This window comes from Heterodontus francisci, chromosome 15 (genome assembly GCF_036365525.1).
Source record: "Heterodontus francisci isolate sHetFra1 chromosome 15, sHetFra1.hap1, whole genome shotgun sequence".
Taxonomy (NCBI): domain Eukaryota; kingdom Metazoa; phylum Chordata; class Chondrichthyes; order Heterodontiformes; family Heterodontidae; genus Heterodontus; species Heterodontus francisci.
Window position 1 is genome coordinate 1,675,695 of NC_090385.1, and position 27,798 is coordinate 1,703,492.

General features: G+C 47.4%; 1 protein-coding gene across 4 annotated transcripts in view; it reads right to left on the bottom strand.

Moving 5' to 3' along the window:
• The window catches only part of mospd1 (motile sperm domain containing 1), a 76,294-nt gene that overhangs the window by 26,267 nt on the left and 22,229 nt on the right, over nucleotides 1-27,798 (bottom strand). For 3 of the 4 annotated variants that reach the window (XM_068047064.1, XM_068047061.1, XM_068047060.1), the window contains exons 2-5: nucleotides 22,537-22,777; nucleotides 22,369-22,444; nucleotides 18,071-18,169; nucleotides 17,463-17,686 (exon numbers count right to left, since the gene is read on the bottom strand). In XM_068047064.1, the coding sequence (XP_067903165.1) occupies nucleotides 17,463-17,686; nucleotides 18,071-18,169; nucleotides 22,369-22,444; nucleotides 22,537-22,690 (553 nt within the window). In that variant the 5' untranslated portion in view covers nucleotides 22,691-22,777. The remainder of the gene's footprint in view (nucleotides 1-17,462; nucleotides 17,687-18,070; nucleotides 18,170-22,368; nucleotides 22,445-22,536; nucleotides 22,778-27,798) is intronic. The other variant, XM_068047062.1, reaches the window with a different exon arrangement.

Here is a 27,798-nt window from a genome sequence, read left to right on the forward strand (position 1 = left end):
CCACAATATCCACCCTTATTTCCCTCAGTATCCTTGGATACATCTCCAACCGGTCCTGGTGGCTTACCAACTTTAAGTTCAGTCAGCCTAATATCTCCTCTTTATCAATTTTTAGCCCATCCAGTATCGTCTTTTATTGTGACTTTGACAGCATCTTCCTTGGTAAATACAGATACAAAGTAATAAAAGCAAAAATACTGCAGATGCTGGAAATCTGAAATTAAAACCAAGTGCTTGAAAATACTCAGCAGTCTGGCAGCATCTGTGGAGAGAGCAGAGTTAACATTTCAGGTCAGTGACCTTTCATTAAAACTGCAAAGGTTAGAAATGTGAAACAAAAACAAGAAATGCTGGATTCACTCAGCAGGTCTGGCAGCATCTGTGGAAAGAGAAGCAGAGTTAACGTTTCGGGTCAGTTCCGAAGAAGGGTCACTGACCCGAAACGTTAACTCTGCTTCTCTTTCCACAGATGCTGCCAGACCTGCTGAGTGAATCCAGCATTTCTTGTTTTTGTTTCAGATTTCCAGCATCCGCAGTATTTTGCTTTTATTTAAGGTTAGAAATGTAACAGGTTTTAAGCAAATAAAGTGGGCATGGGAGAAAAGACAACAAAAGGGAAGGTGTTGATAGGACATAGGGTCAGAGATAACTGACAAGGAGGTCATGGGGCAAAGGCAAAGAGTGTGCTAATAGTGTGGTGAAAGACAAAATGTTAGTGCAAAGAGGGTGTTAAATGGCAGAATAATGAAAGCCCTAGCTAAAAGCACAAAATGAGAAAAAAAGTGGTCAGGGTGTCGCGGAGGGAACAATCCCTTCGGAATGCTGACGGGGAGGGGAGGGAAAGATGCATTTGGTAGTGGCATCACGCTGGACGTGGCGGAAATGGCAGAGGATGATCCTTTGGATGTGAAGGCTGATGGGATGGAAAGTGAGGACAAGGAGAACCCTGTCGAAGTTCTGGGAGGGAGGGGAAGGGATGAGGGCAGAGGTGTGGGAGATGTGCTGGACATGGTTGAGGGCCTTGTCAACAGTGGGGAAGAATCCTCGGTTAAGGAAAAAAGAAGACATATCAGATACAAAGTACTCACTTAGTACCTAAGGCATGCCCTCTGCCTCCATGCGTCGATTCCCTTTTTGGTCCCTAATTGACCCCAACCCTCCTCTTACTACCTTTTTACTGTCCATATGCTTATAGAGGACTTCTGGATTCCCTTTTATGTTGGCTGTTAGTTTCTTCTCATACTCTCTGCTTATCTTTTACATTTTTCCTCTGAACTTTCTATATTCAGGTTGGTTCTAACTTGTATTATCAACTTGACATCGGTCATACGCACCCTTTTTCTGCTTCATCTTACTTTCTATCTCTTTCATCAGTCAGGGAGCTCTGGCTTTGGTTGCCCTACCTTTCCCCATCATGGGAATGTGCCTCAACTGTACTTGAGCCATCTCCTCTTTAAAAGGCAGCCCATTGTTCTGGTACAGTTTTGCCTGCCAATCTCTGATTCCAGTTTACCTGGGACAGACCTGTTCTTACCGCACTGAAACTGGCCCTCTTCCAATTAGGCATTTTACTCTGGATTTCTCATGCTTTTCCATAGCTACCTAAATCTTATGATGCTGTGGTCACTGTCCCCTTACTGAAACGTGATCCACTTGACCCACCTCATTCCTCAGAACCAGATCCATCAATACCTCCTTCCTCAATGGACTAAAAACATACTGATCAAGAAAATTCTCTTGAACACACTTAAACTCTCCCCATTCTCTATCCTTTACACTATTGCTGACCCACTCAATATTAGGATAATTAAAGTTCCCAATTATAACTACTCTATAATTTTGGCACCTCTCTAATTTCCCCGCCGATTTGCTCCCCTCTATCTTTCCCACTATTTGTTGCTCTATAGAATACATCCAGTACTGTAACGGTACCGCTTTTGTTTCTTAACAATAACCAAAGAGATCTGTCCCTGACCCCTCCAGCACTGTAATATTTTCCTTAGTTAATACTGCCGCCCCTCCTCCTTTCTTTCCTTCCCTACCTTTTCTGAACACATTGTACCCAAGAATATTTAGTACCCAGTCCTGCCCTTTTTTGAGCCAGGTCTCTGTTAGCGCCATGATATCATATTGCCATGTAGATATGTATCCGCTGGAATTTAGAAGAGTAAGAGGCGACTTGATTGAAACATATAAGATCCTGAGGGGTCTGGACAGGGTGGACAGGATGTTTCCTCTTGTGGGAGAATCTAGAATTAGGGGTCATTGTTTAAAAATAAGGGTCACCTATTTAAGACAGAGATGAGGAGAATTTTTGAGTGTCTTTGGAACTCTCTTCCTCAAAAAGGCAGTGGAAGCAGAGTTTAGTTTAGTTCAGTTTAGAGATACAGCACTGAAACAGGCCCTTCGGCCCACCGAGTCTGTGCCGACCTTCAACCACCCATTTATACTAATCCTACACTAATTCCATATTCCTACCACATCCCCACCTGTCCCTATATTTCCCTACCACCTACCTATACTAGGGGCAATTTATAATGGCCAATTTACCTATCAACCTGCAAGTTTTTGGCATTCTTTGAATATTTTTAAGGCAGAGGTAGATAGATTCTTGATAAGCAAGGGGGTGAAAGGTTTTTGGGGTAGGCGAGAAAGTGGATTTGAGGTTACTATCAGATCAGCCATGATCTTGTTGAATGACAGAGTAAGCTCGAGGGATCGAGTGGCCTACTCCTGTTCCTAATGCCTATATTCATATGTATGTATGTATTTGTGCCTGCAGCTCACTAACCTTATTTACCATACCGTGTATTAACATACATGCACTGTAAACCTAATTTAGACCTTATTACATTCCCCCTTAATCTGACCCCACCTAATACTTTTACTATTTCTCTCATACCTTACTATTTCTTACTCTAGTGCCATCCTGTCTCTTCCAAACCTTTGTGCACCTTATTTCTCCTTTATAATGATACATCCTGGTTCCCATCCCCTCTACCATATCTGTTCCCCTTAATAGCTTGAAAGCTTCGATCAAATCACCCTTTAATCTTCTAAATTCCAGGGAACTTAACCCTAGTTTGTGTAATCTCTCCTAATAATTCAACTCTTGTCCAGGTACCATTCTGGTAAATCTATGCTGCACTCCCTCCAAGGCCAATATATCTTTCCTGAGGCGTGGTGCCCTGAACTGCTCACAGTAACTCCAGGTGTGGTCTAACTAGGGCTTTGTACAGCAGAAGCATGACTTTTACCCCTTTGTATTTGAGTCCTCCAGAAATAAAGGTCAGCATTCCATTAGTCTTTTTGATTACTTTCTCTACCTGTTCATGACAATTTAATGAGGTCTGTACCTAGGCACCTCTTTGGACCATCACTGTTCTATCCCTTTTAGGTCTAAAGTGGATGACCTCATATTTGCCTACATTGAAATCTATTTGTCCCAGTTTTGCCCATTCACTTCATCTATCAAGAATACAAGAATTAGGAGCAGGAGTAGGCCATTCAACCCTTCGAGCCTGCTCCACCATTCAATAAGAACATGACCGATCTGATTGTGGTCTCAACTCCACTTTCTTGCCAGCCCTCCATAACCCTTAATTTCCTTGTTGCTCAAAATTCTATCTATTTCAGCCTTGAACAAATTCAATGACCCAGCCTTCACAGCTCTCTAGGGAAGAGAATTCCACAGTCTAATGACCTCTGAGAGGAAAAGCTTCTCCCCATCTCCATCTTAAATGGGAGACCCCTGACTTTTAACCCCTGACCTCTAGTCTCCTCAGGATCTTATATGTTTCATTATGATCACCCTTCAATCTCCTAAATTCCAAGGGATATAAGCCCAACTTGCTCAACCTTTCCTCATAGGATAAGCCCTTCATCCCAGGAATCAGTTGAGTGAACCTTCTCTGAACTTCTTTGGCCTCCTTGTCTCGAGATACAATGGGTAAGCGCCTGGAGGTGGTCAGTGGTTTGTGAAGCAGCGCCTGGAGTGGCTATAAAGGCCAATTCTAGAGTGACATGCTCTTCCACAGGTGCTGCAGATAAAATTGGTAGTCGGGGCTGTTACACAGTTGGCTCTCTCCTTGCGCTTCTGTCTTTTTTCCTGCCAACTGCTAAGTCTCTTCAACTCGCCACGCTTTAGCCCCGCCTTTATGGTTGCCCGCCAACTCTGGCGATCGCTGACAACTGACTCCCATGACTTGTGATCAATGTCACAGGACTTCATGTCGCGTTTGCAAACATCTTTAAGGCAGAGACATGGACGGCCGGTGGGTCTGATACCAGTGACGAGCTCGCTGTACAATGTGTCCTTGGGGATCCTGCCATCTTCCATGCGGCTCACATGGCCAAGCCATCTCAGGCGCCGCTGGCTTAGTAGGGTGTATATGCTGGGGATGTTGGCCGCCTCGAGGACTTCTGTGTTGAAGATACGGTCCTGCCAACTGATGCCAAGGATTCTCCGGAGGCAGCGAAGATGGAATGAATTGAGACGTCGCTCTTGGCTGACGTACATTGTCCAGGCCAGCCAGTGAACCTTCTCTGAACTATTTCTAATGTAATTATATCCTTTAAGTAAAGATACCAAAACAGTATACAGTCGTCCAGATGCAGTCTCACTAAGGCCTCTTACAGACTTAGCAACTGTCATGCTTACAAGAAGTGCGACGATGAAAAAATACAGATTAAGGCTGAAGTTATAGAAATTGACTTTGCCTTTTTTTAAAATGGACAATGCTGCAAAAGATGGCTGCATGTGTATTTGAACACTGTCAAACTATCTGTTTAGAACAGGCTTATCCAACATACGGCCCGTGGGCCAGGATCTGGCCTGCCAAACGTTTCCACCCGGCCCGCAGATGTGAACGTAGCCAGCCGTTGCTCATCCTCACCAGGGGTCCGTGACTGGTAATTTCAGAGATGAGAAATTTCCCACAGGCTTCTTCTTTCCCCAGACTGGCTTTTAAAAAAAATAAATCTCACTGTCTATTTCACAGCTGAATTGGAACATAAGGCGCTGAAGACATAAGGAGGGTACAAAGGGATATAGATAGGTGAAATGAGAGGGCAAAGATCTGGCAAATGGAGTACAATGTGGCAAAATGAGAAATTGTCCATCTTGGCAGGAAGAATGAAAAAGAATATTATCTAAATGGCGAGAGATTGTAGAGCTCTGAGATGCAGAGGGATCTGGATGTCCTAGTGCATGAATCGCAAAAGGTTAGTATGCAGGTTCAGCAAGTAATTAGGAAAACTAATAGAATGTTATTGTTTATTGCGAGGGGAATTGAATGGAAGAGGAGGGAAGTTATGCTTCAGTTATACAGGGCATTGGTGAGACCACATCTGGAGTACTGTGTACAGTATTGTTCTCCTTATTTAAGGAAGGATGTAAATGCGTTGGAAGCAGTTCAGAGAAGGTTTACTAAACTAATACCTGGAATGGGTGGGTTGTTTTATGAGGAAAGGTTGTACAGGATAGGCCTGTATCCACTGGAGTTTAGAAGAGTAAGAGGCAACTTGATTGAAACATATAAGATCCTGAGGGGTCTTGACAGGGTGGATGTGGAAAGGATGTTTCCTCTTGTGGGAGAATCTAGAACTAGGGGTCACTGTTTAAAAATAAGCGGTCACCCATTTAAGACAGAGATGAGGAGAAATTTTTTCTCTCAGACGGTTGAGTGTCTTTGGAATTCTCTTCCTCAAAAGGCAGTGGAAACAGAGTCTTTGAATATTTTTAAGGCAGAGATAGATAGATTCTGGATAAGCAAGGGGGTGAAAAGTTATTGTGGGTAGGCGGGAATGTGGAGTTGAGGTTACAATCAGATCAGCCATGATCTTGTTGAATGGCGACGCAGGCTCGAGGGGCCAAGAGGCTTACTCCCGCTCCTAATTTGTATGTTCTAAGCTCAGATCTTTATCTAATGCTCATTAACACTCCTTTCCATATTCACAGCTGACAGGTGCTGATAGTGGGATTGGCAGTTTCTGAACTTAGGACAGATTCGTGGTTTTCCAATGGGCTTTTAATATTTAAAAAATCAGAACCTGCTGGAAAACCACGAATCTGTCCGAAGTTTGGAAACCACTGTTTCTGCTTTCAGCATCACAGAGAGGGAAAGAGGAGAGAGACAGAAGGTGGGAGAGAGAGAGACAGAGAGGGAGGCGGGAGAGAGAGCCAGAGAGGAAGGGGAGGAGGGAGAGAGAGAGAGACAGAGAGGAAGGGGAGGAGGGTGAGAGAGAGACAGAGAGGAATGAGGGGAGAGAGAGAGACAGAGAGGAAGGAGAGGAGAGAGACAGACAGAGAGGAAGGGGAGGAGGGAGAGAGAGACAGAGAGGAAGGGGAGGAGGGAGACAGAGACAGAGAGGAAGGGGAGAAGGAGAGAGAGACAGAGAGGAAGGGGAGGAGGGAGAGAGAGACAGAGAGGAAGGGGAGAAGGAGAGAGAGACAGAGAGGAAGGGAGGGAGAGAGAGACAGAGAGGAAGGGGAGGAGGGCAGAGAGACAGAGAGGAAGGGGAGGAGGAGAGAGAGACAGAGAGGAAGGGGAGGAGGAGAGAGAGACAGAGAGGAAGGGGAGGAGGAGAGAGAGACAGAGAGGAAGGGAGGGAGAGAGAGAGAGACAGAGAGGAAGGGGAGGAGAGAGAGAGAGACAAAGAGGAAGGGGAGAAGGAGAGAGAGACAGAGAGGAAGGGAGGGAGAGAGAGACAGAGAGGAAGGGAGGGAGAGAGAGACAGAGAGGAAGGGAGGGAGAGAGAGAGACAAAGAGGAAGGGGAGGAGAGAGAGAGAGACAAAGAGGAAGGGAGGGAGAGAGAGACAGAGAGAAAGGGAGGGAGAGAGACAGAGAGGAAGGGGGAGAGAGAGACAGAGAGGAAGGGGGAGAGAGAGACAGAGAGGAAGGGGGAGAGAGAGAGGCAGAGAGGAAGGGGAGGAGGGAGAGAGAGACAGAGAGGAAGGGGAGAAGGAGAGAGAGAGAGACAGAGAGGAAGACGAGAGAGAGAGACAGAGAGGAAGGGGAGGAGGGAGAGAGAGACAGAGGAAGGGGAGAGGGAGAGAGAGACAGAGGAAGGGGAGGAGGGAGAGAGAGGGAGAGAGAGACAGAGAGGAAGGGGAGGAGGGAGAGAGAGACAGAGGAAGGGGAGAAGGAGAGAGAGACAGAGAGGAAGGGGAGGAGGGAGAGAGAGACAGAGAGGAAGGGGAGAAGGAGAGAGAGAGAGACAGAGGAAGACGAGAGAGAGAGACAGAGAGGAAGGGGAGGAGGGAGAGAGAGACAGAGGAAGGGGAGGAGGGAGAGAGAGACAGAGAGGAAGGGGAGGAGGGAGAGAGAGACAGAGAGGAAGGGGAGGAGGGAGAGAGAGAGAGGAAGGGGAGAAGGAGAGGGAGACAGAGAGGAAGGAGAGGAGAGAGAGAGAGAGAGGAAGGGGGAGGAGGGAGAGAGAGACAGAGGAAGGGGAGGAGGGAGAGAGAGACAGAGGAAGGGGAGAAGGAGAGAGAGACAGAGGAAGGGGAGGAGGGAGAGAGAGACAGAGAGGATAGGGAAGAAGGAGAGAGAGACAGAGAGGAAGGGAGGGAGAGAGAGACAGAGAGGAAGGGGAGGAGGAGAGAGAGACAGAGGAAGGGGAGGAGGGAGAGAGAGACAGAGGAAGGGGAGAAGGAGAGAGAGACAGAGAGGAAGGAGAGGAGAGAGAGAGAGACAGAGGAAGGGGAGGAGGGAGAGAGAGACAGAGAGGAAGGGGAGGAGGGAGAGAGAGACAGAGAGGAAGGGGAGGAGGGAGAGAGAGACAGAGGAAGGGGAGAAGGAGAGAGAGACAGAGAGGAAGGGGAGGAGAGAGAGACAGAGAGGAAGGGGAGGAGGGAGAGAGAGACAGAGAGGAAGGGGAGGAGGGAGAGAGAGACAGAGGAAGGGGAGAAGGAGAGAGAGACAGAGAGGAAGGGGAGGAGGGAGAGAGAGACAGAGGAAGGGGAGAAGGAGAGAGAGACAGAGAGGAAGGGAGGGAGAGAGAGACAGAGAGGAAGGGGAGGAGGAGAGAGAGACAGAGGAAGGGGAGGAGGAGAGAGAGACAGAGAGGAAGGGAGGGAGAGAGAGACAGAGAGGAAGGGGAGGAGGGAGAGAGAGACAAAGAGGAAGGGGAGAAGGGGAGAGAGACAGAGAGGAAGGGAGGGAGAGAGAGACAGAGAGGAAGGGAGGGAGAGAGAGAGACAGAGAGGAAGGGGAAGAGAGAGAGAGAGACAGAGAGGAAGGGGAGAAGGAGAGAGGAAGGGGAGAAGGAGAGAGGGAGAGACAGAGAGGAAGGGGAGGAGGGAGAGACAGAGGAAGGGGAGAAGGAGAGAGAGAGACAGAGAAGAAGGGAGGGAGAGAGAGACAGAGAGGAAGGGAGGGAGAGAGAGACAGAGAGAAAGGGGGAGAGAGAGAGTCAGAGAGGAAGGGGAGGAGGGAGAGAGAGACAGAGAGGAAGGGGAGAAGGAGAGAGGGAGAGACAGAGAGGAAGGGGAGGAGGGAGAGACAGAGGAAGGGGAGAAGGAGAGAGAGACAGAGGAAGGGGAGGAGGGAGAGAGAGACAGAGAGGAAGGGGAGGAGGGAGAGAGAGACAGAGGAAGGGGAGAAGGAGAGAGAGACAGAGAGGAAGGGGAGGAGGGAGAGAGAGACAGAGAGGAAGGGGAGAAGGAGAGAGAGAGAGAGACAGAGACAGAGAGGAAGACGAGAGAGAGAGACAGAGAGGAAGGGGAGGAGGGAGAGAGAGAGAGAGGAAGGGGAGGAGGGAGAGAGAGACAGAGGAAGGGGAGGAGGGAGAGAGAGACAGAGGAAGGGGAGGAGGGAGAGAGAGACAGAGAGGAAGGGGAGGAGGGAGAGAGAGACAGAGAGGAAGGGGAGGAGGGAGAGAGAGACAGAGAGGAAGCGGAGGAGGGAGAGAGAGAGACAGAGGAAGGGGAGAAGGAGAGAGAGACAGAGAGGAAGGGGAGAAGGAGAGACAGAGAGGAAGGGAGGGAGAGAGAGACAGAGAGCAAGGGAGAGAGAGAGATAGAGGAAGGAGAGGAGGGAGAGAGAGAGACAGAGAAGAAGGGGGAGAAGGAGAGAGAGAGACAGAGAAGAAGGGAGGGAGAGACAGACATAGAGTAAGAGGGAGAAGGAGAGAGAGACAGAGAGGAAGGGGAGAAGGAGAGAGAGACAGAAAGGAAGGGAGGGAGAGAGAGAGAGAGAGGAAGGGGGAGAAAGAGGCAGAGAGGAAGGGGGGGAGAGAGAGGCAGAGAGGAAGGGGAGGAGGGAGAGAGAGACAGAGAGGAAGGGGAGGAGGGAGAGAGAGACAGAGAGGAAGGGGAGGAGGGAGAGAGAGACAGAGAGGAATGGGAGGAGGGAGAGAGAGAGAGAGACAGAGAGAAAGGGGAGAAGGAGAGAGAGACAGAAAGGAAGGGAGGGAGAGAGAGACAGAGGAAGGGGAGGAGGGAGAGAGAGACAGAGAGGAAGGGGAGGAGGGAGAGAGAGACAGAGAGGAAGGGGAGGAGGGAGAGAGAGACAGAGAGGAAGCGGAGGAGGGAGAGAGAGACAGAGAGGAAGGGGAGAAGGAGAGAGAGACAGAGAGGAAGGGGAGAAGGAGAGACAGAGAGGAAGGGAGGGAGAGAGAGACAGAGAGCAAGGGAGAGAGAGAGATAGAGGAAGGAGAGGAGGGAGAGAGAGAGACAGAGAAGAAGGGGGAGAAGGAGAGAGAGAGACAGAGATGAAGGGAGGGAGAGACAGACATAGAGTAAGAGGGAGAAGGAGAGAGAGACAGAGAGGAAGGGGAGAAGGAGAGAGAGACAGAAAGGAAGGGAGGGAGAGAGAGAGAGAGAGGAAGGGGGAGAAAGAGGCAGAGAGGAAGGGGGGGAGAGAGAGGCAGAGAGGAAGGGGAGGAGGGAGAGAGAGACAGAGAGGAAGGGGAGGAGGGAGAGAGAGACAGAGAGGAAGGGGAGGAGGGAGAGAGAGACAGAGAGGAATGGGAGGAGGGAGAGAGAGAGAGAGACAGAGAGAAAGGGGAGAAGGAGAGAGAGACAGAAAGGAAGGGAGGGAGAGAGAGAGAGAGGAAGGGGGAGAGAGAGAGAGAGAAAGACAGGAAGGGGGAGAAAGAGACGGAGAGGGAGACAGGAGAGAAAGAGACAGAGAGGAAGGGGGAGGAAAGAGAGAGGGAGGGAGGAGGGAGAGAGAGAAGGAGGGAGGCAGGGAGAGAGAGAGAGAGAGAGAGAGAGAGAGAGAGAGAGAGAGGGAGAGAGAGAGGCAGGAAGGGAGAGAGAGAGAGAGAGGGAGAGAGAGGGGGGAGGGAGAGAGAGGCAAGAAGGGGGAGAGAGAGAGAGAGGCAGGAAGAGGGGGAGAGAGAGAGAGATGGGGGGAGAGAAACACAGAGAGGGGAGGGAGAGAGGGAAGAGAAAGAGATCAAGAACTTTCCTGACAGATGGGCAGCTATCTGAAATACTCCGCATCGGTACAGCACATTTGCGGGCAGAGATTGAGTACTAATACAAGAAAAAAACAATACCAGCTATGTCATTAAATCAGTGTTCAACATAATGACGAGAAAGTAAGACAATAAATTAGTTTTCTCATTTAATGCTTCTTCACAAAAATGCACATTTGTTGTTTTGATAGATAAATATTTAATGTCCTTTTCTTTCCGAAATTTTCTCACCAGCACCCTATGTAGGACAAAAATTGCAATGTGGACCCCACGCAAAATGGTTCGACAGCCATGGTTTAGAAAAAAGGATGCCTAACCAGGTTGAAAGGTGTCAAATACATCCATCCTGAAACATTCCTGAATTGAATGGGTTCTACTGAAACAACGAAGATATGAAGTGGAAACATCGTAACCAGATTATTCTCATCCTAGACCATTGTGCGATCACCATGAGGAAGAGACCAAAGTATCTCCTGCCAGAATATGATGCAACAAACTTCTACTTTAAAGAGGTAGCCCGAGAGAGACACAGATACCCAAAAAGAAGCATCACCAAGAAGCTTGTCCAGCGAAGAGCTGGGGCAAAAATCCAGCAAGCCAGAAGGGAAGCGGTCTGCTGTGAATTCTACATTTTTAAACTTATGCAGCAGTGATGTTGGAAGTGATCCTCTGTCTTCAAACTGAACTTTCCCCGCCAAGAGAAAACCTACAAACACCTCAGGCCTGCAACCAACGAGAACTTGACTTTCAAGAAAATTCAACAGATTTACTGTGAACCCCGAAACCCGAACTCACCTGAAAACCACTTATCCCTTTTCCTCTCTATCATGGGATCATAGGAAATAGGAGGAGTAGGCCATTCCGCCCATCGAGCCTGCTGCGCCATTCAAACAGATCTGCGTCTATGCCATTTTTCCCCAATTTCCCCATATCCCTTGATGTCGTTAGTATTCAGAAATCTATTGATTTCTGTCTTGAACATGCTCAACATTTCAGCTTCCACAGCCCTCTGGGGTACAGAATTCCACAGATTCACCACCCTCTGAGTGAAGAAATTCCTCCTTATCTCAGTCTTAAATGGCCTGCCCATTATTCAGAGACTGTGTCCCCTTTATTCTAGACTCACCAGCCAGAGGAAACATTCTATCAACATCCACCCTGTCATGCCCTGTACGAATGTTGTAAGTTTCAACAAGATCACCTCCCATTCTTCGAAACTCTAGAGAATACTGGTCCAGTTTCTGCAATTTTTCCTCATAAGGCAATCCCGCCATCCCGGGGATTAATCTGGTGAACCTCCGTTGTACTCCCTCTATGGCAAGTATATCCTTCCTTAGATAAGGAGACCAAAACTGTACACAATACTTCAGGTGCGATCTCACCAAGGCTTTATACGATTGAAGCAATACATCTTTGTATTGTGCTTGTACTCAAATCCCCTCCGAATGAAGGCCAACATACCATTTACCTTCTTAACTGCTTGCTGCACCTGCATACTAGCTTTTAGTGACTCATGAACAAGGACACCCAGGTCTCTTTGGACATCAACACTTCCCAACTTCTCACCATTTGAGAAATACTCTGCCTTAGTGTTTTTTTTAATATAGAGATACAGCACTGAAACAGGCCCTTCGGCCCACCAAGTCTGTGCCGACCATCAACTACCCATTTATACTAATCCTACACTAATTCCATATTCCTACCACATCCCCACCTGTCCCTATATTTCCCTACCACCTACCTATACAAGGGGCAATTGCTAATGGCCAATTTACCTATCAACCTGCAAGTCTTTGGCATGTTGGAGGAAACCGGAGCACCCGGAGGAAACCCACGCAGACACAGGGAGAACTTGCAAACTCCACACAGGCAGTACCCAGAATTGAACCCGGGTCGCTGGAGCTGTGTGAGGCTGCGGTGCTAACCACTGCGCCACTCTGCCGCCCCTATCAAAGTGGATCACTTCACACTCATTCACATTAGATTCCATCTGCCCTGTTCTTGCCCATTCACTTAGCCTGTCCAAATCCCCATGAATCCTCCTTGCATCCTCCTCACAACTTACATTCCCTCCTAGTTTTATATCAACCGCAAATTTGGAAATGTTTTATTTTTTTATTCATTCATGGGATGTGGGCGTCGTTGGTTAGGCCAGCATTTATTGCCCAACCCTAATTGCCCTTGAGAAGGTGGTGGTGAGCTGCCTTCTTGAACCGCTGCAGTCCATGGGAGGTAGGTACACCCACAGTGCTGTTAGGAAGGGAGTTCCAGGATTTTGACCCAGCGACAGTGAAGGAACAGCGATATCGTTCCAAGTCAGGATGGTGTGTGACTTAGAGGGGAACTTGCAGGTGGTGATGTTCCCATGCATTTACTGCCCTTGTCCTTCTAGTTGGTAGAGGTCGTGGGTTTGGAAGGTGCTGTCTAAGGAGCTTTGGTGTGTTGCTGCAGTGTATCTTGTAGATGGTACACACTGCTGCCACTGTGCGTCGGTGGTGGTGGGAGTGAATGTTTGTGGATGGGGTGCCAATCAAGCGGGCTGCTTTGTCCTGGATGGTGTCGAGCTTCTTGAGTGTTGTTGGAGCTGCACCCATCCAGGCAAGTGGAGAGTATTCCATCACACTCCTGACTTGTGCCTTGCAGATGGTGGACAGGCTTTGAAGAGTCAGGAGGTGAGTTACTCGCCGCAGGATTTCTAGCCTCTGACCTGCTCTTGTGGCCACGGTATTTATATGGCTACTCCAGTTCAGTTTCTGGTCAATGGTAGCCCCTAGAATGTTGATAGTGGGGGATTCAGCAATGGTAATGCCATTGAATGTCAAAGGGAGATGGTTAGATTCTCTCTTGTTGGAGATGGTCATTGCCTGGCACTTGTGTGGCATAAATGTTACTTGCCACTTATCAGCCCAAGCCTGGATATTGTCCAGGTCTTGCTGCATTTCTATTAGGACTGCTTCAGTACCCGAGTCGTCGCAAATGGTCTGAACATTGTGCAATCAACAGCAAACATCCCCACTTCTGACCTTATGATTGAAGGAAGGTCCTTGATGAAGCAGCGGAAGATGGTTGGGCCTAGGACACTACCCTGAGGAACTCCTGCAGTGATGTCCTGGAGCTGAGATGATTGACCTCCAACAACCACAACCATCTTCCTTTGTGCTAGGTATGACTCGAACCAGCCGAGAGTTTTCCCCCGATTCCCATTGACTCCATTTTTGCAAGGGCTCCTTGATACCATACTGGGTCAAATGCTGCTTTGATGTGAAGGGCAGTCACTCTTGAATTCAGCTCTTTTGTCCATGTTTGAATCAGGGCTGGGATGAGGTCAGGAGCTGAGTGGCCCTGGCAGAACCCAAACTGAGCGTCACTGAGCAGGTTATTGCTGAGCAAGTGCTGTTTGATGGCACTGTTGATGACACCTTCAATCACTTTACTGATGATTGACAGTAGACTGATGGGCCGGTAATTGGCCAGGTTGGACTTGTCCTGCTTTTTGCGTACAGGACATACCTGGGCAATTTTCCACATTGCCAGGTAAATGCCAGTGTTGTAGCTGTATTGGAACAGCTTGGCTAGGGGCACGGCCCCTATTGGTCCCCATATCCAAGTCATTTATATAGATTGTAAACAGATATCTGTCTCTTCTTGCACGTGTGTGTGCAGGTGAACGCATGTGTGGATGCGGGATAAGGCATATTGCTCAATAAATAATTAATCTTCTGTTTTAAACCTACAAGAAAACCTGTCGCTGTCTGTTTATTTGACAAATTGGGCAGCACAGTGGTTAGCACCGCAGCCTCACAGCTCCAGCGACCCGGGTTCAATTCTGGGTTCTGCCTGTGTGGAGTTTGCAAGTTCTCCATGTGTCTGCGTGGGTTTTCTCCGGGTGCTCCGGTTTCCGCCCACAAGCCAAAAGACTTGCAGGTTGGTAGGTAAATTGGCCATTATAAATTGCCCCTAGTATAGGTAGGTGGTAGGGAAATATAGGGTCAGGTGGGGATGTGGTAGGAATTTGGGATTAGTGTAGGATTAGTATAAATGGGTGGTTGATGGTCGGCACAGACTCAGTGGGCCGAAGGGCCTGTTTCAGTGCTGTATCTCTAAAAAAAACTAAAACAAAGTGGTTAAACCCTAATGACAAAAAACATTTGTTGCGGACAGATGGGAGTTGAATAGTGAGAATCACACTCACCACTCACTGTGTTGCCGTAACACAACAATTCCCTACTTTTATACTTGGTTTCACTTGCAATAAAACGTCAACATTCCATTTGCCTTCCTAATCACTTGCTGTACCTGCATACTAATTTTGTGACTCCTGTTCCAGGACACCCAGATCCCTCTGTACCATATAGTTTTGCAGTCTTGCTCCATTTAAATAATATATTGCTTTCTTATTCTTCCTGCCTCTTTATAATTTTATGCCTCCATCTATAGTGCTACAATGCCACTTATCCTTGTATCATCAGCAAATTTGGAGATGTAGCTTTCTATCACATCTTCTAAGTGGTCAATAAATACAGCGAATAGTTGAGACCCAACACGGATCCTTGTTGAACATCATTTGTCACATCCGGCCAATTAGAGTAGCTGCCCATTATCTCGACTCTCTGTATCCTGATGCTCAGCCAATTTCCTAACCAGTTCAATAATTTGCCTTCAATTCCATGAGCTTCAACTTAATTTAACCATCTCTAATGAGGAACTTTATCAAATGCCTTCTGGAAGTCCATATGAATAACATCCACAGACATTCCCCTATCCACTACTTCAGTCACCTCTTTAAAACAAAATCAATCAGATTCATCAGGTCTGACGTACCCTTCACAAACCTATGCTGGTTCTCCCTGATCAGCTGAAAATGTTTAAGGTGCTCAGTCACCCTATTCTTAATTGTAGATTCTGGTAATTTCCCAACAGATATTAGGCTAACTGGTCAATAATTCCTTGGTTTCCCTCTCACTTTTCTTGAATAGCGGAGTGACATGCACAATTTTCCAATGTAAAGGAGCTGTCTCTGAATCTAGAGAGCTTTGCAAGAGTATAGTTACAGCATCTGCAATGTTCTCACCTACTTTCCTTAAACCCTGGGATGGAACCCATCTGGCCCTGGGGATTTGTCGCTCTTTAATGCCATTATGTCCTTCATTACTGTTATTTTGCTTGTGTTAATTTTGATGAATCCTTGTCCCTGATTCAATGTTAGAACATAAGAAACAGGAGCAGGAGTCAGCCATTTGGCCTTCGAACTTGCTCCGCCATTGATTAAGATCGTGGCTGATCTTCTACCTCAACTACACCTTCCTGTCCTATCCCCATAGCCCTTAATTCCCTGAGTACCCAAAAGGCTATCGACCTCTGTCTTGAATATGCTCAATGACTGAGCATCCATAGCTCTCTGGAGTAGACAATTCCAAAGATTCACAACCCTTTGAAGAAATTTCTCCTCACTTCAGTCCTAAATAGCAGACTCCTTATTCTGAGACTGTGACCCCATGTTCCAGATTCCCTAGCCAGGGGAATCATATTCTCAGCATGCACTTTAAAAAAAACATTTTCATGGGACATTAGTGCCACTGGCAAGGCCAGCATTTATTGCCCATTCCTAATTTGTAGATGGTACACACTGCTGCCACTGTGCGCCAGTAGTGGAAGGAGTGAATGTTTAAGGTGGTTGATGGGGTGCCAATCAAGCGAGCTATTTTGTCTTGGATGGTGTTGAGCTTCTTGAGTGTCGTTGGAGATGCATTCATCCAGGCAAGAGGAGAGTATTCCATCACACTCCTGACTTGTGCCTTGTAGATGGTGTACAAGCATTGGGGAGACAGGAGATGAGTTACCACAGAATTCCTAGCCTCTGACCTGCTCTTTTAGCCACAGTATTTATATGGCTGGTCCAGTGAAGTTTCTGGTCAATGGTAACTTCAGGATGTTGATGGTGGGAGACTCAGTGATGGTAATACCATTGAATCAAGGGGAAATGGTTAGATCCTCTCTTGTTGGAGATGGTCATTGCCCGGCACTTATGTGGAACAAATGTTACTTTCCATTTATCAGCCCCACCTCAAATGTTGTCCAGAACTTGCTGCATATGGACATGGACTACTTCAGTGTCTGAGGAGTTGCGAATGGTTCTGAACACTGTGCAATGATCAGTGAACATCCCCACTTCTGACCTTATGATTGAAGGAAGGTCAGTGATGAAGCAACTGTAAATGGTTGGGCCTAGGACACTACCCTGAGGAACTCCTGCACTAATGTCCTGGGGCTCAGATTTTTGGCCTCCAACAACCACACCATTCTTCTTTTGTGCTAGTATGACTCCAACCACTGGAGTGGTTTCCCCCTGTTGTCCACTGACTGTCAAGCCCCTTAATAATCTTATATGTTTTTCCTTATTTTAACTGACAATATCACAAACCAGTTTTCAAGGGACCCATCTTGCTTCTGACCAATTAATTAATTACAAAAAATTGTATTGATTTTGATATCTCTTGTGAGTTTATTTTCTTTCTTATGCCCTGTGCTTTTACTACCTGTTTTGCCACCCTTTGCTGCTCTTTGTATCTTTTCCATTTGTGCTATTTTTTCCATTCTTGGATATTTTTTCTTTTAGTTTTATGTTGTCTCTTACCTCTTTAGAAGTTCATGGCTCTTTTCTGCCAAGTAGAGCTCTGACCTGTTAAGGGTTTAAATTGGGTCTGTATCACATTAAATACTTTCCTGAACACCTCCAACTTAACCTTCTAACCTTTTACCAATTGACAGATTTGCCCAGTATGGACAGTCTGTCTCATCCCATTGAACAATAACTTGTATTTGCACAATGTTTTATTACGTTAAAGGCACTATTAAAATGCTAGTGGCAATGCTTCACATGAGCCTCCTCCCACCCTGTCAGCATAACCTTCTATTCCTTTCTCCCTCATGTGTTTGTTTACCTTCCTCTTAAATACAACTCTCAACGTACCCAACCACTCCCCCTGGTACTGAGTTCAACATAATGACAAATGAAGCTACAGTAAGATACACCTACCCTGCTGGAATGAGGTCTGTTCAAAAAACACAGCTTCTGCCAGGTGCTCTTTGATGTGTTTGTCCTCCTCCTCCTTTTGCTGTTGCTCCTTTGTAGATGGGAGGAGAACAGAAATCACCTCCTTTTTACCCAATGCTTTCCGTTGGCTTTGTTCCGACACCTGCAGTCGGAATTTGTCTATGACACCATAATGACAAGGCCGCACATCTCTATGGCGAATAACGCTAGAGGGAAAGAGAGAACAGTTCTTGCATTTCATTGAATAATACACCCCGAACAGCTCTCGTAACTAGAGAATCTGAGCATCCATCAAAAAACCAGCACTACACTGGGGTCAACTGTGAGTTAAAGGCTTCCACCTCCCATAACACCTGGGGGAGGCAGTGACGTAGTGGTATTGTCACTGGACTAGTGACCCAGAGACCCAAGGTATTGCTCTGGGGACATGGGTTCAAATCCAACCACAACAGAAGGTGGAACTTGAATTCAATTAATAAATCTGGAATTAAAAAGCTAGTCTAATGATGGCCATGAAACCATTGTCAATTGTTACAAAAACCCATCTGGTTCACTAATGTCCTTTAGGGAAGGAAATCTGCTGTCCTTACCTGGTCTGGCCTACATGTGACTCCAGACCCACAGCAACGTGGTTGACTCTTGCATGCCCTCTGAAATGGCCTAGCAAGCCACTCAGTTGTATCGAACCGCTACGAAGTCAATAAAAAAGAATGAAATCGACCTCAGCACCGGAAACGACAACGGCAAACCCAGCCCTGTCGACTCTGCAAAGTCCTCCTTACTAACATCTGGGGGCTTGCCTCAAAGTTGGGAGAGCTGTCCCACAGACTAGTCAAGCAACAGCCTGACATAGTCATACTCACGGAATCATAACTGACAATGTCCCAGACACTGCCATCACCATCCCCGGGTATGTCCTGTCCCACCGGCAGGACAGACCCAGCAGAGGTGGCGGCACAGTGGTATACAGTAGTAAGGGAGTTGCCCTGGGAGTCCGCAACATCGACTCCAGACCACATAAAGTCTCATGGCATCAGGTTAAACATGGACAAGGAAACCTCCTGCTGATTACCATCTACCGCCCTCCCTCAGCTGATGACTCAGTACTCCTCCATGTTGAACAGCACTTGCAGGAAGCACTGAGGGTGGCAAGGGTACAGAATGTACTCTCGGTGGGGGACTTCAATGTCCATCACCAAGAATGGCTTGGCAGCACCACTACTGACCGAGCTGGCCAAGTCCTAAAGGACACAGCTGCTAGGCTGGGTATGTGGCAGGTGGTGCGGGAACCAACAAGAGAGAAAAACATACTTGACCTCATCCTCACCAATCTGCCTGCTGCAGATGCATCTGTCCATGACAGTATTGGCAGGAGTGACCACTGCACAGTTCTTGTGGAGATGAAGGTCCGCCTTCACATTGAGGATATCCCCCATCGTGCTGTGTGGCACTACCACCGTGCGAAATGGGATAGATTTCAAACAGATCTAGCAATGCAAAACTGGGCATCCATAAGGTGCTGTAGGTCATCAGGAGAAGCAGAATTGTACACCACAATCTGTAACCTCATGGCCCAGCATATCCCCCACTCTACCATTACCATCAAGCCAGGAGACCAACCCTGGTTCAATGAAAAGTGCAGGAGGGCATGCCAGGAGCAGCACCAGGCATACCTCAAAATGAGGTGTCAACCTGGTGAAGCTACAACACAGGACTATCTGCGTGCCAAACTGCGTAAGCAGCATGCGATAGACAGAGCTAAGCGATCCCATAACCAACGGATCAGATCTAAGCTCTGCAGTCCTGCCACATCCAGCTGTGAATGGTGATGGACAATTAAACAACTAACTGGAGGAGGTGGCTCCACAAATATCACCATCCTCAATGATGGGGGAGCCCAGCACATCAATGCAAAAGATAAGGCTGAAGCATTTGCAATAATCTTCAGCCAGAAGTGCCGAGTTGATGATCCATCTCGGCCTCCTCCTGAAGCCCCCAGCATCACAGACTTCAACCAATTTGATTCACTCCGAGTGATATCAAGAAAACGACTGAAGGCACTGGATACTGCAAAGACTAGGGGCCCTGACAATATTCCGGCAATAGTACTGAAGACCTGTGCTCCAGAACTTGCCGTGCCCCTAGCCAAGCTGTTCCAGTACAGCTACAACACAGGCATCTACCCTGCAATGTGGAAAATTGCCCAGGTCTGTCCTGTACACAAAAAGCAGGACAAGTCCAACCCTGCCTACTCTCTATCATCAGTAAAGTAATGGAAAGTGTCATCAACAGTGCCATCAAGCGGCACTTGCTTAGCAATAACCTGCTCAGTGGCGCTCAGTTTGGGTTCCGCCAGGGCCATTCAGCTCCTGACCTCATTACAGCCTTGGTTCATACATGGACAAAAGAGCTGAACTCAAGAGTGAGGTGAGAGTGACTACCCTTGACATCAAGGCAGCATTTGACCGAGTATGGCATCAAGGAGCCCTAGCAAAACTGAAGTCAATGGGATTCAGGGGGAAAACTCTCCGCTGGTTGGAGTCATACCTAGCGCAAAGGAAGATGGTTGCGATTGTTGGAGGTCAATCATCTGAGCTCCAGGACATCACTGCAGGAGTTCCTCAGGGTAGTGTCCGAGGCCCAACCATCTTCAGCTGCTTCATCAAGGACCTTCCTTCAATCATAAGGTCAGAAGTGGAGATGTTCGCTGATGATTGCACAATGTTCAGCACCATTCGCGACTCCTCAGATACTGAATCAGTCCTAATAGAAATGCAGCAAGACTTGGACAATATCCAGGCTTGGGCTGATAAGTAGCAAGTAACATTCGCGCCACACACGTGCCAGGCAATGACCAGCTCCAACAAGAGAGAATCTAACCATCTCCCCTTGACGTTCAATGGCATTCCCATCGCTGAATCCCCCACTATCAACATCCTAGGGGCTACCATTGACCAGAAACTGAACTGGAGTAGCCATATAAATACCGTGGCTACAAGAGCAGGTCAGAGAATAGGAATCCTGAGGCGAGTAACTCACCTCCTGACTCCCCAAAGCCTGTCCACCATCTGCAAGGCACAAGTCAGGAGTGTGATGGAATAATGCCCACTTGCCCGGATGGGTTCAGCTCCAACAACACTCAAGAAGCTCAGCACCATCCAGGACAAAGCAGCCCGCTTGATTGGCACCCCATCTACAAACATTCACTCCCTCCAACACCGACGCACAATGGCAGCAGTGTGTAACATCTACAAGATGCACTGCAGCGATGCACCAAGGCTCCTTAGACATCACCTTCCAAACCCATGACCTCTACCAACTAGAAGGACAAGAGCAGCAAATGCATGGGAACACCACCACCTGCAAGTTCCCCTCCAAGTCACACACCATCCTGACTTGGAACTATATTGCCGTTCCTTCACGGTCGCTGGGTCAAAATCCTGGAACTCCCTTCCTAACAGCACTGTGGGTGTACCTACCCCACATGGACTGCAGTGGTTCAAGAAGGCAGCTCACCACCACCTTCTCAAGGGCAATTAGGGAGGGGCAATAAATGCTGGCCTGGCCAGCGTCACCCACATCCCATGAATGAATTTAAAAAACCTTAAAATGTCATCGACTGCAGGCTATCACTATCTCTGTTTCTGCTCTTTTCAATGTGATTGCTCTTATTAGACGTTACAAATGGAGAAAAAAGGGAGACATTTATTTATCTAGCACATTTAATGTGTAACACATCCCAAGGTACTTCACAGGAGCATTATAAAACAAAATGTGACATCAAGGCACAGAAGGAGATTAGGTTAGTCACCTATAGCTTGGTGAGAGGGGTAGGTTTTAAGGAGTGTCTTAAAGTATGAAAGTGAGTTGGAGAGGTGTAGAGAGGGTATTTCAGAGCTTTAGGGCCCAGGCAACTGAAGGCGCAGCCACCAGTGATGGAGCAATTAAAATCAGGGATGCTCAAGAGGCCAGTATTAAAGGAGCACAGATAACTGAGAGGGTTGTGAGGCTTGAGGAGGTTACAGAGATAGGAAGGGGCGGAGGCCATGGAGGAATTTGAAAACAAAGGATGAGAATTTTAAAATCAAGACATTGCTTGACTGGGAGCACAGGGGTGATAGGTGAATGGGATTTGGTGTGAGTTAAGACAAGGGCAGTTTTGGATGACCTCAGGTTTACGGAGATTAGAATGTAGGAGACCAGCCAGAAATGCATTGGAATAGTCAAGTCTGGAGGTAACAAAGTCATGATTGAGGATTTCAGCAGGAGATGAACTGAGACAGGGGTGAAGTCGGGCAATGTTACGGAGACAGAAACACGAGGAGGAAACAAACAAATGCTAGTTCAGGAGTTCAAGCCCCACTCTGGCACCTGGGCATATAACTTAGACTGATACTTTAGTGCAGCACTGAGGGAGCGTCGCACCGTTGGGTGAGCAGCACTGAGGGAGCACCGCACCATTGGGTGAGCAGCACTGAGGGAGCGCTGCACCGTCGGGTGAGCAGCACTGAGGGAGCGCCGCACCGTCGGAGAGGCAGCATTGAGGGAGCACCACACCATTGGGTGAGCAGCACTGAGGGAGCGCTGCACTGTAGGGTGAGCAGCACTGAGGGAGCACTGCACCATCGGGTGAGCAGCACTGAGGGAGTGCACTTAGGCATATCTTGAATAAGTAATAGGCAATTCTGTATAGACTTATGTCATGGTCATTGATAACCGTAAAAAAATTGCACTCCTTCTGTCTCTGCCATGATGCCTCCACGGCAACTGTTACAGTTTTGGAACACTCACCCACCCAACCTTAATACCTACCCAAAGCTAGAAACAAAGGAAAGGTTACCCCAGTACCATAGGAAAATAACAGTTTAATGTGACACTCTTCACTTACATGTCGACACAGCACTGAGGCTTCACTGCACCTGCAGCATCAACAACAACATATTTGTTTGGGGCTGTGCACAGAACTGAAAGCACAAAAAAGGAAATGTTAGCATGTTAACAGAACCTTACCACTAAAAGGTGTTTACTGTAAGTCAATGTAAAGGTGCAGGTATACCTTTGAATTTTAAGGCAAACTCGTAAGGGTTGTAAAGAGTCAACACTTGCTTATGTGTTGACTGATCATCTGCATAAAATATCAGTTCTGTTGGGAATACAAAGACAGGAAGATTTCCTTCCACTAATTCTGGCTGTCGCCTATGTTGCTGCATTGGCACTGAATATTTTGGATGTTCTTGTTCACTTAAACTCTTAGAACACTTCACTCTTTTTATAGTCCTTTGAGCATTTTGACATACCTGCAAAGACAAATAAAAATGATTGCTTTAAGAGAGTGATATTCACCAAAGGCATTTGTTATAAGATTGCTTGATGAATTTGCTGATAAATTTGCTCTGCCTTTTGATGTAGTTCCAGAGCACCAACTCATGAATGAACTGACATTCTAACCATCCGATCGCTCTCAAACAAGCAGCCCTTCTACTTCAGATCCACCAAAGAGCCCATGTTGAAAATACAGTATTCTCTCTTACATTCTTCGTGGTCCATTAAATTAAGAGAAAGTCTAGGTAGAGAAAGGGCTATTAGATTGATCCACGCTTATTCCCCTTAGTACTCTTAACTCATCTAACTTGGCAGCAACTGAATTCTATGTCTTTTGACTGATCTGGTAGATCATTTCAAACATAGTACCCTTTGAGTAACAAACTTTCTAATACTCATTACTTCCTGTGACATTGTTTTCTCTTCTTAGGCAGTCCCTCAGGATCGAGGATGACTTGCTTCCACTTGGGTTCTGAGATGGCTGGTAAGTCCAATGTGTGACATTGTACAGGGTGAGTCAAGACCAGATTAGAAGGCAGGGGATAATTGCAGCAAGGAAAACAAGAACACGGGGAGGCCATTCAGCTCTTCCATTCACTCTCTCCCCATAGCCCTGTATCAATTCCCAAACTAATCCCACTGCCCCGCTCTCTCCCATAGCCCTGTATCAATCCCCAAACTAATCCCACTGCGCCGCTCTCTCCCCATAGCCTTGTATCAATTCCCAAACTAATCCCACTGCCCCGCTCTCTCCCATAGCCCTGTATCAATCCCCAAACTAATCCCACTGCCCAACTCTCTCCCCATAGCCTTGTATCAATTCCCAAACTAATCCCACTGCCCAACTCTCTCCCCATAGCCTTGTATCAATTCCCAAACTAATCCCACTGCCCAACTCTCTCCCCATAGCCTTGTATTAATTCCCAAACTAATCCCACTGCCTCACTCTCTCCCCATAGCCCTGTATCAATCCCCAAACTAATCCCACTGCCTCACTCTCTCCCCATAGCCTTGTATTAATTCCCAAACTAATCCCACTGCCTCACTCTCTCCCCATAGCCCTGTATCAATCCCCAAACTAATCCCACTGCCCAACTCTCTCCCCATAGCCATGTATTAATTCCCAAACTAATCCCACTGCCTCACTCTCTCCCCATAGCCTTGTATCAATTCCCAAACTAATCCCACTGCCCAACTCTCTCCCCATAGCCTTGTATTAATTCCCAAACTAATCCCACTGCCTCACTCTCTCCCCATAGCCCTGTATCAATCCCCAAACTAATCCCACTGCCCAACTCTCTCCCCATAGCCTTGTATTAATTCCCAAACTAATCCCACTGCCTCACTCTCTCCCCATAGCCCTGTATCAATTCCCAAACTAATCCCACTGCCCAACTCTCTCCCCATAGCCTTGTATTAATTCCCAAACTAATCCCACTGCCTCACTCTCTCCCCATAGCCCTGTATCAATTCCCAAACTAATCCCACTGCCCCGCTCTCTCCCATAGCCCTGTATCAATCCCCAAACTAATCCCACTGCCCAACTCTCTCCCCATAGCCTTGTATCAATTCCCAAACTAATCCCACTGCCCAACTCTCTCCCCATAGCCTTGTATTAATTCCCAAACTAATCCCACTGCCCCGCTCTCTCCCCATAGCCCTGTATCAATCCCCAAAGTAATCTCACTGTCCCAATTTCTCCCCATAGCCCAGTATCAATCGCCAAACTAATCCCACTGCCCCGCTCTCTCCCCATAGCCCTGTATCAATACCAAATAAAGGTCACTGCCCTGCTCATGGAATGGGCTCTATGCTCATGCTCCAGCAGAATCTACTTTGGTGTCAGAGATATTGTAAACAGAAAAGAATATTTAAAAATAATTTTCCCGCTCAAAGTTAACACAGGTAAAACCAACGGTAATCAGCCAAGCAGCAACAACCTGGGTTACAGAAGTATCCGCTCCAGGGCCCAGGGTCTAATTTTCTCCCCTGCAATTTCTCACTCTAGCCATGTTGGGCCTGTACCCTGCCCATTTCCTTTTTGAATGCCCCCCACTGCTCTTCTGTAGATTTCCCGACAAGTAACTCTTTCCAGTCTACCTTGATCAGATCCTGCCTTATTTTACTGAAATTCGCTCTCCCCCAATCAAAAACCTTTTTTTGCAACTTGTCTATTTCTGTCTCCAAAACGAGCTTAAATTGTACCATGTTGGGGTCGCTATCACCAAAATGCTCTCCCACCAACACATCAACAACCTGTCCAGCTTCATTCCACAGAATTAGGTCCAGCACTGCACCCTCCCTTGTTGGATCCTCGACATATTGAGCTAAAAGGTTCTCCTGTATACATTTTAAGAACTCCACTCCATCTAAGCCCTTAACACGATGACTATCCCAATTAATGTTGGGAAAGTTGAAATCACCTAATATAATTACCCTATTATTATTTATACACACCTCTACGAATTGCGCACATATTTGCTCCTCAATTTCCTGCTGACTATCTGGGGGTCTATAATAAACACCTAGCAATGTGGCTGTCCCTTTTTTATTGCTAAACTCTACCCATAAAGCTTCATTTGATGCCCCCTCCAAGATATCATCTCTCCTTACTGCAGTAACTGACTCCTTAACTAATATTGCAATGCCCCCTCCTCTTTTACCCCCTCCTCTGTCTCGCCTGAAGATTCTATATCCCGGGATATTGAGCTGCCAATCCTGCCCTTCCCTCAACCATGTCACCGTGATGGCTACTATATCACAATTCCACATGTCAATCATTGCCCTTAACTCATCCGTTTTACCTGTCATACTCCTGGCATTAAAGTAGAGGCCATCCATCCTGGTCTTACTCCCTTGAAACTTACTTCTGCTGTATTCCCTCTGACTTGTTTGCTTTCCTGTGTTTAACTGTGTCCCTATTCTGCTAGTGGTCTGCGTCGCCTCCCCCTGCCAAATTAGTTTAAACTCCTCCCAACAGCACTAGCAAACCCGCCAGCAAGGATGTTAGTCCCCCTCTGGTTCAGATGTAGACTGTCCCGCGTGTACAGGTCCCACCTTCCCCAGAAACGGTCACAGTGGTCCAGGAATCTAAAACCCTCCCTCCTGCACCAACTCTTAAGCCACGCATTCATCTGTGCTATTCTCCTATTTCTATACTCGCTAGCACGTGGCACTGGCAGTAATCCAGAGATTACAACCCGAGAGGTCCTGCTTTTTAAGTCTACTGCCTAACTCCCTGAATTCTTGATGCAAGACCTCATCCCTCTTTCTACCTATGTCATTGGTACCAACATGTACCATTACCTCTGCCTTATCACCCTCCCCTTTCAGGATGCCCTGCAGCCGTTCAGTGACATCCTGGACCCTGGCACCAGGGAGGCAACACACCATCCTGGAGTCACGTTGACGGCCACAGTAGCGCCTATCTGTTCCCCTGACTATAGAATCCCCTATTACGATTGCTCTTCCTCTCTTTCCCCCTTCCTGTGCAGACAGGCTGCTTGTGGTGCCAGAAGCTTGGCTCTGTCCGCACTCCCTGGAAGAACCAGCCTCATCAGCCTCCAAAATGGAATACCGATTTGCAAGCGGGACCCCAGGGGACTCCTGAACTACCTGCCTGTTTCTCTTGGACTGCCTGGTGGTCACCCATTCCCTTCCTTCCTCAAGTCCCTTCAGCTGCGGTGTGACCACCTCTCTATACGTGCTATCCACGATGCCCTCAGACTCGTGGATGCTCCACAGTGTTTCCAGCCACCGTTCCAGCTCTGAAACCCGAGCTTCCAGGAGCTGCAGCTGGACACACTTCCTGCACACATGCTGGTCCCGGGGACTGGAAATGTTCCCGGATTCCCACATGCAGCAAGAGGAGCAAACCACGGCCTTAAGCTCTCCTGCCATGACTAAACCCTTTAAATTTAAAACTTTAGAAGACTATTATAATAAAAAAATAAATCAACTAAGTCTTGCTAAAACAAAGACTTACAATTCAATCCAGTTTGAAAACTACCTACCAGGACTTACTCACCAGTCAGCTGTGCTCTTTGGAAACTCTTGGCTCCCCTCACGCTCTTTGAGGACAGGTAGGAAATGAAAGGAGCTCCTCGCTCCCTCCTCACCGAGCTCCCTCAGTTACAAAACTCCCACTTTAGCACTCTAATGCAGCCCCAAGTCAGCACTCCAGTGCAAACAAAGTCAGCACTGTAAGATTGTCCACTTTTATACTGTCTGACTCTAGCCTCTGAAAACTGGTTTGAGCCAGTTATCTAATTAACAAGGTGCAGCTGCAAGCAGAGCCTGAGTGAACTCTTTTTAAAGCAGGTCAAAAACTCACCTTCTCCAAACCAAACAACAACTGTTAAGTTAATCTGCTAAATAAAAGACTCGACTTTAGATAAAACTAACCCTTAATTACCCTCAGTCACAAAACTCCCACTTTAGCACTCTAATGCAGCCCCAAGTCAGCACTCCAGTGCAAACTGATGCCAAGGATTCTCCAGAGGCAGCGAAGGTGGAATGAATTGAGACGTCGCTCTTGGCTGACATGCGTTGTCCAGGCCTAGCTGCCATAGAGCAAGGTACTGAGGACACAGGCTTGATACACTCGGACTTTTGTGTTCCGTGTCAGTGCGCCATTTTCCCACACTCTCTTGGCCAGTCTGGACATAGCAGTAGAAGCCTTTCCCATGCGCTTGTTGATTTCTGCATCAAGAGACAGGTTACTGGTGATAGTTGAGCCTAGGTAGGTGAACTCTTGAACCACTTCCAGAGCGTGGTCGCCGATGTTGATGGATGGAGCATTTCTGACGTCCTGTCCCATGAAGTTCATTTTCTTGAGGCTGATGGTTAGGCCAAATTCGTTGTAGGCAGCCGCAATCCTGTTGATGAGTCTCTGCAGACACTCTTCAGTGTGAGATGTTAATGTAGCATCGTCAGCAAAGAGGAGTTGAGTTCCCTGATGAGTACTCTAGTCTTTGCTCTTAGACGGGCAAGGTTG